The 14,084-nt window shown below is 33.2% G+C and overlaps 1 protein-coding gene across 1 annotated transcript in view; it reads right to left on the reverse strand.

Annotated features, from left to right (window-relative positions):
• Nucleotides 1–14,084, reverse strand: part of LOC149427005 (neuropeptide Y receptor type 1-like) — a 245,641-nt gene that overhangs the window by 12,580 nt on the left and 218,977 nt on the right. The window contains exon 6 of the mRNA XM_089635168.1: nt 9,146–9,271. Coding sequence (XP_089491294.1) covers nt 9,146–9,271 — 126 coding nt within the window. The remainder of the gene's footprint in view (nt 1–9,145; nt 9,272–14,084) is intronic.

Consider the following 14,084-nt stretch of genomic DNA (forward strand, 5'->3'; position numbering starts at 1 on the left):
CTAAATAAGTCTTTCACAGAACGCGGAAATGAACGTTGAAATTTGATGAATTGTTAAAATTCTCCGAAACAACCCGTCCTTAATATTTGAAATGACAAATAATAAGTTAATAATTAATTAAACATTCATAAGTATTATATTTTATATGAATTAAGTCAATTGACGAATGTGAGAGATGTGTGGATGGAGATTAGGGGGTTAAAGCGTCGAATGTGTGGGTTAGGGTGTCCCTTATATTTCAAAGTTTTTATTTTCTAATGCATAGGTCTTAGTTTTGTTCCTTTGCTTCTAAAACACTCGGATTTTTTTTTTTTTTTTTTTTTACCTTATTCGGAGCACGATAACCCGTGCCGACTTGCACCGAATCATGTTCATACAAGTTGCGCGGAAGTAGCGGCGCGCGCTCGCGGTATCTGTCATTTGTGTTCAGTTATTCTCGTGATTATCACGTATTGTTTTACATTTAAAAGATGGCAGTGGAATTAAGAAGCAATAAAAAAAGTATTTTCTTAGTTGGTGACGTAAATTATCAAATAACAGGCGCAAAGTTACCGTCTAACCGGCAAGTTCTTGCAGTACTTTTTTTTAACATTCGCGAAGTTAAATTGACTGTTAGTGAAAGCGCGAATCTCGTCATTCGAGAGTGTATTATATTTTGGGAAAAAGCTAGAATCCCTACCAGAGCTATACCTAACTGTGTAAAAAAACTTGTGGATCTTCACCATGCTTGGAGGGAGTTGCAAAAAAAATCCAAAAAAAAAACACTTGTTTACAAGCGCCGTGAGGAGGACTTTCAAAACAATTTAAACAATATATTCGATATAGCACACGTTGATGCTTTGGAACGGATGAAAATAGAAGAAGACAAAATATTTTTACAAAAACAAAGAGAACCAGGCCGTCCAGGATGTTTAGCGGGTGTAGACAAAAAGTTAGCCGAAAAAGAAGAAAGGACAAGAGAGAGAAAATTAAAAAAGAAGAAAAGACATGAGCAAATGTGTTTCGCGAGTTTATCGTCATCTCTTACTACACAAGATTTTATACAAACACAAGGACATACCGATCAACATACCAGCTTTAAAGAAAGCCTCGAGGAACCCTTGCCAACCACCTCTCAAACGGTTTCTGAAACTACTACAAAAAGAGGACGGAAAAACTTTATCACGCCTAAGTTAGTTGCAGCTTTAGATAGATGTCAATTAAGCATAAGGGATTCTGTCTATATTCTTCATGCTGTAGTAGAAGTGCTAGACTTTAGCTGTGATGATTTTCCGATAAAAAAATCGTCCATTCAACGCATTCGCACACAGAGTAGAAAAGATAGAGCGGAATCTATAAAATCAGATTTTCAGGATAATATGCCTGAAATGGTGACCGTTCACTGGGATGGGAAATTATTACCTGGACTGGACGTGAGAAGTTCTAAAGAAGAACGCCTGCCAATTCTAATTTCATTTGGAGAAAAGGAACAACTGCTGGCTGTACCCAAACTGGAGAGCTCTTCCGGCCAGGATCAAGCTAAAGCTGTGTTAAACGCACTTCATGACTGGAACATCGATGACAAAGTTCAAATAATGTGTTGTGACACAACTGCGTCTAATACAGGGCGATTGAAAGGAGCCTGTGTACTTTTGGAACAAAGACTAGACAGGGAATTACTACTCTTTGCTTGCCGCCATCACGTTTACGAACTGGTTTTGAAATATGTGTTTGAAACAAAAATCCAACAAGTTACTAGTAGCCCTGATATTCCAATGTTCAAAAAGTTTAGAGACAACTGGAAAACTATTAATCCTGCTGCTATTGAAACATACACCGATATCGTCACACAACATTTTTGCAATACAACAATAGAAGAACTGTTGACATTTTATAATCAAGAACTGCAAAAAACCATTGTACGTGACGATTATCGTGAGCTGATTGAACTATCTATTATTTTCTTAGGAGGAGATAATGAGAAAAAAATTAATATCAGACCTCCTGGAGCGATGCATCAAGCAAGGTGGATGGCTAGAGCTATTTACTCTTTAAATATATGTTTGTTGCAATCCCAGTTCAAAATTAGCGCCAAGGATAAACGAGCACTTCAAGACGTTTGTTTATTCATTGCGGTTATATATGTGAAACCATGGCTTGGATGTAGTCTGGCGGTAAAGGCACCAAATCAAGATTTGTGCTTTTTAAAGAGGCTTAAGGAATATGAAACTGTTGACAAATTGATCTCCAAAGCAGCCCTGAGCAAGTTTAGTCAACATCTTTGGTACTTGTCAGAAGAAATTGCCGTTTTGTCACTCTTTGATGATGAAGTTAATACACAAACCAAGGGAAACATTGTAGTGAACTTACAAAGAGAGAGTTTGTATGATTCTGGGAAGAGATACATTCCATCGAAAGAAGATATGTCTGATTTTTTGTATGGTAAGTAGGAATACATAGTTTTATTTTTTATACTGTTTTCACTAAACTGATAATAAAACTTATTTATTATTGCAGGAAAATTATTTAGTGATTTTGTGTCTGTCAAAAGCACAAATTTATTTTCTCGATTAAAAATGGATGAGACCTTCCTCCAGAGACCCGTTTCTACGTGGGACGAAGATGTTGCCTATATAGAGGCAAAACGAAAAGTTTTTTCTTTAAGGGCAGTTAATGATACAGCTGAAAGAGCTGTAAAACTTATGCAAGATTTCCATGGTTTGATCACAGCAAATGAAGAACAAAAGCAATGCAACTACGCTGGCTGTGTGCAAGAGAATAGAAATCTGTATCCAGATTGTAAAAAAGAGACCCTCAAAGGAAAATATCCTGCCTGATCTGTAATTTTATCTTCTTTTAATAAATATTCTTTTAAATATAAATATTTAAACTGCTTACTTTGTACTGTTCATGATTTATTCCTTCTGTGTACTCCCTGTGTGTAATAAAAGTTTATTATTATTATCATTATTTCAATTGATTTCAATACATAACGGAAAGGGTTAAAAACAGCAATTTTCAAAATCTTCAGAGCTCTGTCGGCACGGGTTAATGTTGACGTAGGAAGATAAAATTTTGTATTTAAGTAAGTCTGGGTAAGTCAAAAAGAAATAGTGGGTATGCATTTTGATATCAAAAAAAAATTTTTTTTCAACCATATAAGGCAGTGCTCCGCAACCTTTTCTCACCCACGACACACCAAATTTCCTCCTAGAATTCCGCGGCACACCAAAAGCTAAAATATATAGATATTAAATTGATACACAAATTTTACAATAATTTCTTGTTTTTTATTTGAAAAGTATACATACATACATATAAATATAACATTTTTATTTTTACACAATCTTCATAATTATTACAAAATAATAATAAATTAATGAGCGATTAATTGTTAAATTAGCCTGCGCTTGTTTCAATGAACACAAAAGTTTTATATTCGGCTTGATTTTTGACAGCGCAACCCGAAGTTCTTGGAAGCATGACCGCTTTTCATTTTTAATTAATACAAGCGTTGAAAAACTTTGCTCACATAAATATGTCGTTGAAAATGGAAATAGTGTTAAGAATGCTTTGACGGAAATGTGAGGATATTCTTTTTTAACATAAATCCAAAAAACATCTAATTGATCTTCGGAGAAGTGAAGTTTAAATGTCATATCATTATTTAAATCTGTAAATTCCACTCGAATTTGCAGAGGCAGTGCTTCCGTACAATTTATTGCATTGGTTGCAGAAGGATTTCGAATCCAATCGTATTGTTCCGTATTAATGGAATAAAAATACCGACCAAATTTCTGCTGAAGCATACTTAAATGTTGTTGGGTCAGATCCACAGTTAATTGTTTGTTTTCAATTGTACTATGGTTGATCCTTTGGTACATTCCCAAACATCCTTTTTGCAATTCTTTCTGCCAAAGTTCGTTATTTAGTTCATTCAAATGCTTGAATATATCAGCCATGTATGCAAGTTTGGCTATCCAGTAATTATCATCGAGGTGCTGATATAGTTTGGACATATTTTGATTTAAAAGAAACTCACACACCTCGTGACGAAGCTCAAACAATCTAGCCAAAACTTTTCCTCGGGATAGCCAACGAATTTCAGTATAAAACAATAAGGATTCATATTCGGCTCCCATTTCTGCACAGAGTTTTCCAAAGATTCGCGAGTTTAGGGCTCTTGATTTAATTATGTTTACGATTTTAATGCATTCATTCATCGTGTTCAAACGTTCCTCCGGTAAATTTTTGACCATCAATGCTTCTCGATGTATGCAGCAGTGTGTAAATTGTAACGTTGGATTTTTTTGTTTTACACAAGAGACAAAACCTTTTTTACTACCCGTCATTGCCGCAGCGCCATCCGTGCGAACAGCAATGCAATTGCTCCATTTAATATTATATATTTTGAAGAGATCATCAGTTACTTGAAAAAATTCTTCACCGGTAGTTTGCTCTGGAACCTCCTTACAAAATAAATAATGTTCTTTAATAAAGTCCTCGTCAACAAAAAGTACAATAGCTATCAACTGTGCTTTATTTTTAATATCGGTTGTTTCGTTGATCTGAAGTGCAAATTTTTCAGCCAATAACAGTTTTCTAATCGGTGTTTCTAATATATTGTGAATACGTCTTTTAATAGTATCTGAAGACAATGAAAAATAGACAATATTACGAAAAATATTTTGTCATTGTGTATTAAATACATAATCAAATATTGTAAAATGTCAAATACATTGAATTTGACCGCGGCACACCTGGGTCCGGCTCACGGCACACCAGTGTGCCACGGCACACCGGTTGCGGAGCACTGATATAAGGGACGCCCTAGTGTGGGGACATCATATTATGTTATCTAAGTTTATCATCTAGGTTGACCATTATTAGTTAATTATTAAGTACATCAATTATTGTAATTTTACAAACTATAATGGCGCCGCTCCCCAATTTAAACACGTGAAATAAATTCTCAATCGAATTGGGCAGTTTCATTAAAAAATATATTTGATAAATAAAAAATAAATAAATGCTAAGCCTAACCACTTTAATGAATTTGGTGTATTATGGCAGGTTTGCAAAACGTCTTGCATGATCGCTTGCCATAATGTGTGAAATTTATAGAACCTAAAAATATGGGATTAACGGAGAAATCTAGGTGGATTTCGAAAAATCGCAGTAAGCAGTTTATATACTTCCTTATTAAATCGAAAACCGAACACCTATCGCTCGAGTGGCTAAATAGTATATAATTATCTTGAAGGCTTTCGACGTGAAAAGCGTCTCGTATATCTACTGCCTGAGGATTCTGAACTAGTAAAACTGTAAATAAACAGGAAAACCTTGCTGCTTAGAGGACGAAAATAACCCCCGTTGAAGGAAATAAACTTGTTAAATGGTTGACCTCAATTTATATTGAACAAAGACCCTTTAAATAATGAATAAGTTATTATGTACGTGAGCCGGGTGAAAATTCAGGTCTAAAACTGATTACCTATCGTCGAAAGACTCGTTAACCCTATCACACCGGAGAGGTATAATACACACCCCCCCAAGCGAGGGTTTTGTGTGTACTCTATAATTTAGGTAATCCTTAAAAAAATCATTTGGTAATCGATCTGCATTTGAAAAGATTATCCCGTTTCTATATCAATGCATCCAATTCCGACCGAATTACTCTCCCCCTCGATCTGCTTAAAAAAATGCTCACCTCAAGAAGCCGCTAGTGTGGAAGTAAAAAGTGAATTTTATTATAAAGGGCTACAATAATATGTACTTAAGTTTCGCTCGAATTAGTACGATATCTTTGATCAATTTATATTTCTTAGTGATTGAATGCCGGGCAAAGATGGGCGAATTCCGGTTAAAACAGAAGGTATAAAAAAATGTAACTAATATCAGAATGTTACTGGAAAAGGCAACATTGATAATAATTAGAGACACGATATCCCCCCGATATGAGAGCGACTCTGGTGATCACCTTTGGGATGATTCGTGATTTTTACCCTCAAGTAAGTAAAGTTTAAGGTACTTACCAGTAGAATCTAGCCAAGTAATCAATAGTAGAAATAACAGGTATTTTTGCATTCACATGTTAAAATTTTGAGAGCCAGACAAGAGGAATGTTATGAACAACCCGATTGGAAGGAACAATGAGGCCCAAGAAATCTCTTCTTTGAAGGAAGAAATTTATTACGTAATATAAAACAAAGTACTTCATCAATATAACAAAGGTGAATAATAATTCACGGAGAAATATGTCGTCAGAACACTAATTAATCATGTGCTATCATAGATTAACCGCCAAGTAGGTACAGCCTCTCGCGGAGAACCAACGCCAATATATCGAGGTTTTTTAAAAATATTTATTTATTTATTTAGTTCAATTTGTATTTTTTTAGTAATATTACAGTCCAGGTCGTTATAATTTTACCGTTTATTCAATGTATTTGCAGTGACAAAAATCTTGTAAGAGCGTTGTAGGAAATGAAAAACATATCGATATTTTAATCACAATACTACATTTAGGAAGTATGTGGCTCTCGCTGATGACATTTTCTTTTGAAGTTTATTTTCTTTGTTGTAAACGAATTTTCAAAAATTTTCAATCCCACAAGCTTTGAGAATTTTTTGCCACGTACTGTTTATACTTTTAAGTTTATTTTTATTTGTACAGCTGTTAAAACGTATCAAAATTTCAACCACATCAAATAAGTTGTATTTACGACTTAATTGAAAATTACCAGTTCTGAATAAAATGAAGAAAACAATTCCTCCCTTTGTTAAATTGATATAATGTAGTCGAAATTTAGCCACAAAACAACCGACATCATTCCAATACAAATTCTGCGAATGCTTACTTTTGAAAACTTCTTGTTTGTTATTTTAAATGTTTGAAGTCGTACGATTTTCTCTTTCAGTCCGTGAAATATACATTATTTCACATTGTGAACATATTCATTAAAGACTTCATTTAGTTTTCTTCATTTTGTATTCATTTAGTACAAATTAATTTCATGCATGTGCAGAGAGCATTTTAATTCTCATTTTGTTGAAATCAGTGTTTGTAAATGGGACTCTACAGCCTTTCAAATGGGAATTTCAAACTATGAGTAAAACACTTTCAGCATTTCTGCAAAATTTCATTACAGTCCATAGTATTTTCGTTTAATGACTTTGTATGTTTATCATTACCAAATTTAAATGTTAGTAAAATGGGAGTGCTTTAACAAATTTAATATTAAAAAAATATATATTAACGAAATTTCCAAAACTCAAAACAAACTTTTCAGTAAATTTGCAAAATAAAAAAAGGCCAAAGAGGCATTATAATGATGTCGGTAAAAACTGTAGTACCTGGGAAATTTAATGATAAATAAGGATCCAAATTAATTTTCCAGTCAAATGGCGTTAAATGGTAAAACAGCTTTTATGATTTGTAAGCTATACTTTTGGGATAACCAGGCTCTCATGCAAATTTTGAATGTAAACACGTATTTCGTTAGTCAAAAGATGGCTTAGGTTGTTCAAACTTCAAGAAGATTAATTAAACTGAATAATACATTCAGAAATTTTGGTTACGTTTTTTTATGTATATGATAGATAATAAATTATTATATACCGTCTCACATTTCATTTCACATTTTTAAAATATCAATTTATAAGGATTTAGTTAGGACGTAGTTATGTATTTTCTATAATCACAAATAATAAAAAAAATTAACAACAACAAAAAAAACAAATAAATTTCAAGAATAATTATAAGGTAAAACAGGAATTGTTGACTTTGGTTATTAATTAGTTATAGGTAGCTGTATCATAAAAAACAAGACTTTATGTTTTTGGTTATCAATGTTTTAAGGATCTATATCATAAAAATAAGGATTGGAATTTACCGAAAATCATTTGTTAATAATATAATTACTCCCAACCCAAAAGCAAATAGAAATATTATTCATAATGTTGAAAAGCTTAATCATCGATTCATTTTAATATGATTTTTTTTGTTAAAAACCTAATCAATTGGAAAGAAGTCATACATTTTGTATTTTTTTAAATCATGTCAACAAACATACATACTGAAGTGTCTATCAAAAACCAGGAGACATTGACCAAATGACCTCCTTAAAAGAACCGCCACTGCTTTTAGGTAAGAGCAGGTTCACATTTGGTAAGACCAACGGTGATATTTAAATACATTTGTATTAGTGAGATCCGATAAAACTGTCGGCGAAGACACATTTACCGGACGTTTTTACACGATTTTGCAGTCGGGTCTGGTATTGTTGTCACTAAAACTTGTATTACGCTTTATCGCACTACATAATGTACACAGCTAGAGCCGACATGTCGGTCCAACCTAATGTAAAACTGTTCTAATATGTGACGGAATTATAAATTTACTTAGAGCCGGTATTTTAGTTTTCTGTTTAAGCTCGACTTGAAAGATATTTAATTTCTTCGAGTTGTATCAAGTAGGTTTCCTGACGTAAATATCTGTCAAGCCGAGTTCAAGAAGGAACAGAAATACCGGCCTTTAGAAAGTCTTTAAATATAAAGCATTAATCAATATAAGCAAAAGTTATGCTTAAAATGTATGCGTATTTCCTTTCACCAGAGTGAAAGATACTCTCAGTATCCCCCTGGTGAAAGACTACCATTTAGAATTAAAACGTTGCTTGAAATTAGCCGTTTTTTGTTACTAGATCTGAATGGGCACACTGTTCCCATCCCCGCTTTAAAACTTAAGCATTAAATCTTTTATGTTTTTATTTTCAATCATATTGAATAATTTATTTAGAAAATATATGATTAAAAACAACTGTTTCGCCTTCTGAAGGCATTATCAAACTGTACCTTAATAAATCAAACGGTGCATTTATTGACTTCGGAAGGCGAAACAGCTGTCTCACGTTACAATAATTTTACAACAGAACATGTTTATAAATAAACAGTTTTTTAAAAATCGAAATTGAACAATTATGTCATCAAACGTGCAAATGAAAACTTATAATTAAAAATGAGTTCCACAAATTAAACTTAAAACTGAGAAAAAAAACGATGCAACTTTTTCATCCCGTAAAGGCAGAGGAGTGAGGAGCGGTAAACATAATATTGCCCAAAATTAAATGAAACTACAGTAAAAAAATACGGGTTGGTTACTTACTTTCTTTTTGTTTTTCATGAGGTTGGCATCTCTGGAATATTGCGCGTTTCCTGGCGCACGGGAGCCCCACAGTCTGAGGGCCATGCGGGCGTATACACAAGTGATCACGCAGAGTGGAGTTAAATACTGAAAATAAAACAACGTATATTAGATAATTTTATCAAAATTATTCAATTATACTAAAAACTGTCTTAAAAAATATACATATTTATTTTATATTAACCTCACACAGGAGGCCCTGAAGAAATTAATTTCCCTCGAGGCGTTTGTCATCTTTTGGGATGTTGTGCGAAAGGTCTTTTTTAAGGAAAAGAAGAAGAAGAAGCTTTGGAAAGGTAAAAGGTATGAGGGTTGGGTAGGAATCTAATGATCAGTGTGTCCTGGAGTGACGAACATATTAATAATATATGCCTCCCGCTGCGGCACAAGGCGATTGATTGAGAGACCAGTTGGAGAAGTCAAAGGGTCTCCTCAAAACAGCCTCTTTTTATTTGGAACGCTACGCAGCTCGTAGGCAGGCGCATTCTGCACACACCTCACTCGAAAAAACCCTGATAAATCACCAAACGTGGCGAATCACTTGGGGTGACCATGACAGAGGTGTTGGCTATCCAATAAATGGTTTCCAGGGGGACGGTACCCAAACCCGCCTCCCAAATTGATAACCATTAAACGGATACTTTCTAGACCTAGAACACGTGATGATTTGTTTTTGTTTTTGGGGTGTTATGCCGTGTTGCGCTCCCTCTTTCCTTAGTCAAAGTTCTTAAGAACACGTGATATACATTACTAGCATTATTATTATTATTATTTTCATGATAAAATAATGTTTATAAGACAAGGTTTCATGCATAACATAAAGGATAACAAATAATAATAAGCAATAATTAGTCGCCTGAAATATCAATAAAAATTGAAAATATCTCCCGATTAAAAATAAAATCCGCCAGCGGGAGTTGAACCTGGGTTATTTAATGGATATTTTCTAGACCTAGAACACGTGATGATTTGTTTTTGTTTTTGGTATGTTGTGCCGTATTGCGTTACCTCCTTCTTTGGCCAACGTTCTTTAGAACACGTGATATACATTACTAGCATTAATTATTATTATTATTTTTTTATTTTTTTTTGACAAACTAATGGTTATAAGAAAATGTTTTATGCATGGCATAAAGGATGACAAATAATTATTGCTTATAATTATTTACATTGCTAACAGATAAAAAACCGCTGCCGCTGTTTGAAAACTTCAACGGTTATTTTTTAAAATAACAGAGAGCCCCACTTCCATGTACAACAATCTTAAACTGTACAGTCATTTGGGTAAGAATATTATCAGATACTCAATTACCAATCTGAAAGAAAACTGAATACAATAGAGCGTTAGAGTAATTAGATTTGTATTTAAAAAACCAAAATTTATTTTCAATTTAAATAAGATATTTGACATGAAGCCTTCAATATAATAATATACCGATAGAAGACACATACGCTTATTTATTTCAATGGTGTTGACTGTCGGAAAAAATGAAATAGGATTGTATATTCCAGTGCGAATATATGCCAACTTACAGATAAATTACAAATGTTTAGTACGTTCATATATTTTAACTATTTGATACTTTTGGTCTCTAGACCTAAAATTCCCGCCACTATTCACAAACTCAAAAATTATGTACTATAAACACGACTTGAATCAGTTAAAATAATATTTTTTACGCATCATAGAAACAATGAAAAAAAATAAGATGTTTACATTAGTGTAAACATGAAAGTAATTTCCACTATGTTAAGAATTTAATGTAATGTAAAAAGTAATTTCTCCAATGATATGCATTTATTGTTGTATATTTGTGTCACATTACCTACTTCATATGAACTAAACATATCAATTTGATTGTCCTAAAAGGGAAACCTTCCTAGTTGTACAGTCAAAGATTCATTATTCTGTAATTGTATTTTATAGAATCTAATAAAAAATAAAAATTTATTCATTTTTTAATACTAATAGTACTCCCACACACGTTGTTATGGCTCAGTCGGTCTGTGCAGATAGAGACACAATAGCGCGTGTTGCTTTAACGTCCAACAGATGGCGCTGTTTAAAAAATCATATTTGTTCAATGGACTGCGCTGTTTAAAAAAAACATGTTTTTACCTATCACATGTGCCATCTATGTAAATACGCGTATTCATAGGCATCGTTCTATCAAAATTTCAAAGCAATCAGTAAAGAACTTCAATTTAAGTTTTTGAACAAACGAACACATAAATTTTTATTTATATAGATATTTTCATCATATCGGAGACGACACGCGGCAGTTAAACCATTTGGGTCACCTATTCGATTTTTTTTACCGAAGCAATGTTCGGTAAAAAATGGGAGCGAGCCATATACCTTGTATCTAAAACTAAACAAACACTAAAATTTCGGTAACACAAAATCTATAGTCAGTAATAAAATACTTTACGTCCATCGTTTCTGCGAAAAGGATCGACCAAATTCTTGGGAACGGGGACTTGGAGGAACGTTGAATTTTTCAGGGATGACACTCCAAATATTTTTGTTAGTGTGAACATTGGTATGTTGCCTAAAAAACGTGTACACTGTACATGTACCCAAATAAACACGAATAAACCTTGACAGCTTTATAAGGAGTATAAGTGCTAAAAGATAAAGCTGTATCTCTGAAAAAAAACAGACCTTTGAGAAATAATGGTAATTTTTATTTACGTTAAAATACCAAAAATCTGTTTTTTCTTCATAATATTAGCTGTTAATTTAAATTATTTTTTCAAGAACATTGCTCATAATGATACAATATTAAAGATTATATTAATTTATTTCTCCATTTAACGGTTTTACACCAATATAATACGGCGAAGATTATAAATTCATGCAAATATAAAAAGGTCATTAGGGGCAGTTTTACTATTTTGTGACATGCGTCAAAAGATATTTGCTGAATTAACTGTCTGTAAGGGGCGTTAAAAATGTCGATGGTCAATATATTGTTAAGTATTCGAGTCGCTCTGACAAGTCCTCGCTTTCGGAGTATACAAAAGTGCATGGGATCTCCCACAAGTATATTACAACATTACCAAGTAGGTTATAAAAATACCTTTGGACACATTTCGTATGAAGTGCCAAAAACCTTGCAAACTCATTTTTAGGTTTATAAGAATACCTAAGTCGAATTTTATAATGATAACACGATGTGGATATTATCCACGCAATCTTTGAAGTAATTTAATAATAATGAAACTAATATTTATGTAAGTATGTATTCCTAAATAGACGAGTTATAAAGCAGGGCAGTATAAATGTAGTACATATAAACCTTTCAATTATATGGTATTATGTACCCCGATACTAGAAACTACTAAAAGAGTGGTTAATTGTAAACAAATCAAATCAACCCATAGTAAATAAGTTTCTAAAACGATACCATACTACTTGTAGACGTTCTCATTGATACAGCGCAGACGTTGATATTATCTTTTACGGTTCCTAGAATTTTGTTGGTGGAAAGTGGTAGGTATGCAGGGAAGCGGAATTTTTCTTAACTACGAACTGACGCAACGTATCCACAGAATTCAGCGGAGCATTGTACACTTTTCGAAGGCGGGAAAAGGTTTACCTTTTTTAGACGTAAGTGCGACAAGGGTCAATATAAAATAAACCCGGATGTCCTTTTCAGAACCCTCAATAAAGCTTAAAGAAGTATCTAGTTTCAAATATACCGTGAAAAATGAATGTCCGCCCTCCGTTTTGCGGCTTTGTAATTCGAGATCGTGTAGTCATAGTAATTGAGTATTGATTTTACAAACGTCAAGAGGTAATTATGAAGTAATTTCCATGTATTTTTGGTTGCTGAATTCGGGAAAATTATCGAAAAAATTCCATCACATAAGGTTTTCCCGCAAAACGCAAAATACTGTGGGATTGCCTATCTTAAGGCGCAAAACGGGGTTCATTGCCGAAATATATATTTTTTATTAATTCCAACTTATCATAAGATAATGTTATGTTTTATAGACTGAAACAAAACATTTAGTAACTCATGAAGATAAAATTAGTAAGCTTTGAATCATATATATCGGGATTTTCCATAGTAATTATGATGAGAGAATGCCGAAATTCCCAAGGTGCCCACTCCCTTCCATGCCATTTCATTTATTTATTTTTGTTTCAACTTTCGTAACTTGAGTTTCAAAAATGACTTCAAGAGGTTGTGTAAATTCTTCTGAGAATTTTTGCTATATTTGTGGTGAATTTGTAGTAAAAAACAACAATGAAATATTACTGATTTTGTTAAAAAGTGTATTTTGCGTATTTTGGTTTAAAGATAGGGGATCAGAACAAATCTTCGGCCCCGCATGGAGTTTGTTCAGGGTGTGTTGAAGGACTTAATTGAAGTTAAATCTTTTCGTTTTGGTGTTCCTATGATCTGGAGAGAGCCCTGAAACTACAGCAATGTCTTCTACTTTATTCGTGCAATGTACAAGGGTATAGTACCAAAAATGAAAAACAAATTTGTTACCCAAACATGGATTCGGCACTCTGCCCAGTCCTTCACGGACCTGGCATTCCTAAACCACAAGCACCCCAAAGCCTAGACGATATGTCATCATCAGAAAGTGAATCAGAAGAATGTTCTAGTTACGAGTTTCAAGTAGGCGACTCCAGTGGACCTCAACAATTTTTTCAAGCTGAATTAAATGAAAAGAAAAAGCTCAAAACGAAGCTTCGAAACTAAAAAAGCAGATTTTCAAAAGATTTATAATTGTATATTATGTAAATAAAATATTTTATGACTTAAAATTAATTAAATTTGTATAATTTTATTTTTTTTATTTTGAACATTCCCTACAGAAGTAGTGTAAGGCGGGTTTTGCCAATATTTTAATTTACACTTTGCGGAAAATCCTTACGTGA

This window comes from Hesperophylax consimilis, chromosome 1 (assembly GCF_061612785.1).
Source record: "Hesperophylax consimilis isolate HC1 chromosome 1, BYU_Hcon_1.0, whole genome shotgun sequence".
NCBI lineage: Eukaryota > Metazoa > Arthropoda > Insecta > Trichoptera > Limnephilidae > Hesperophylax > Hesperophylax consimilis.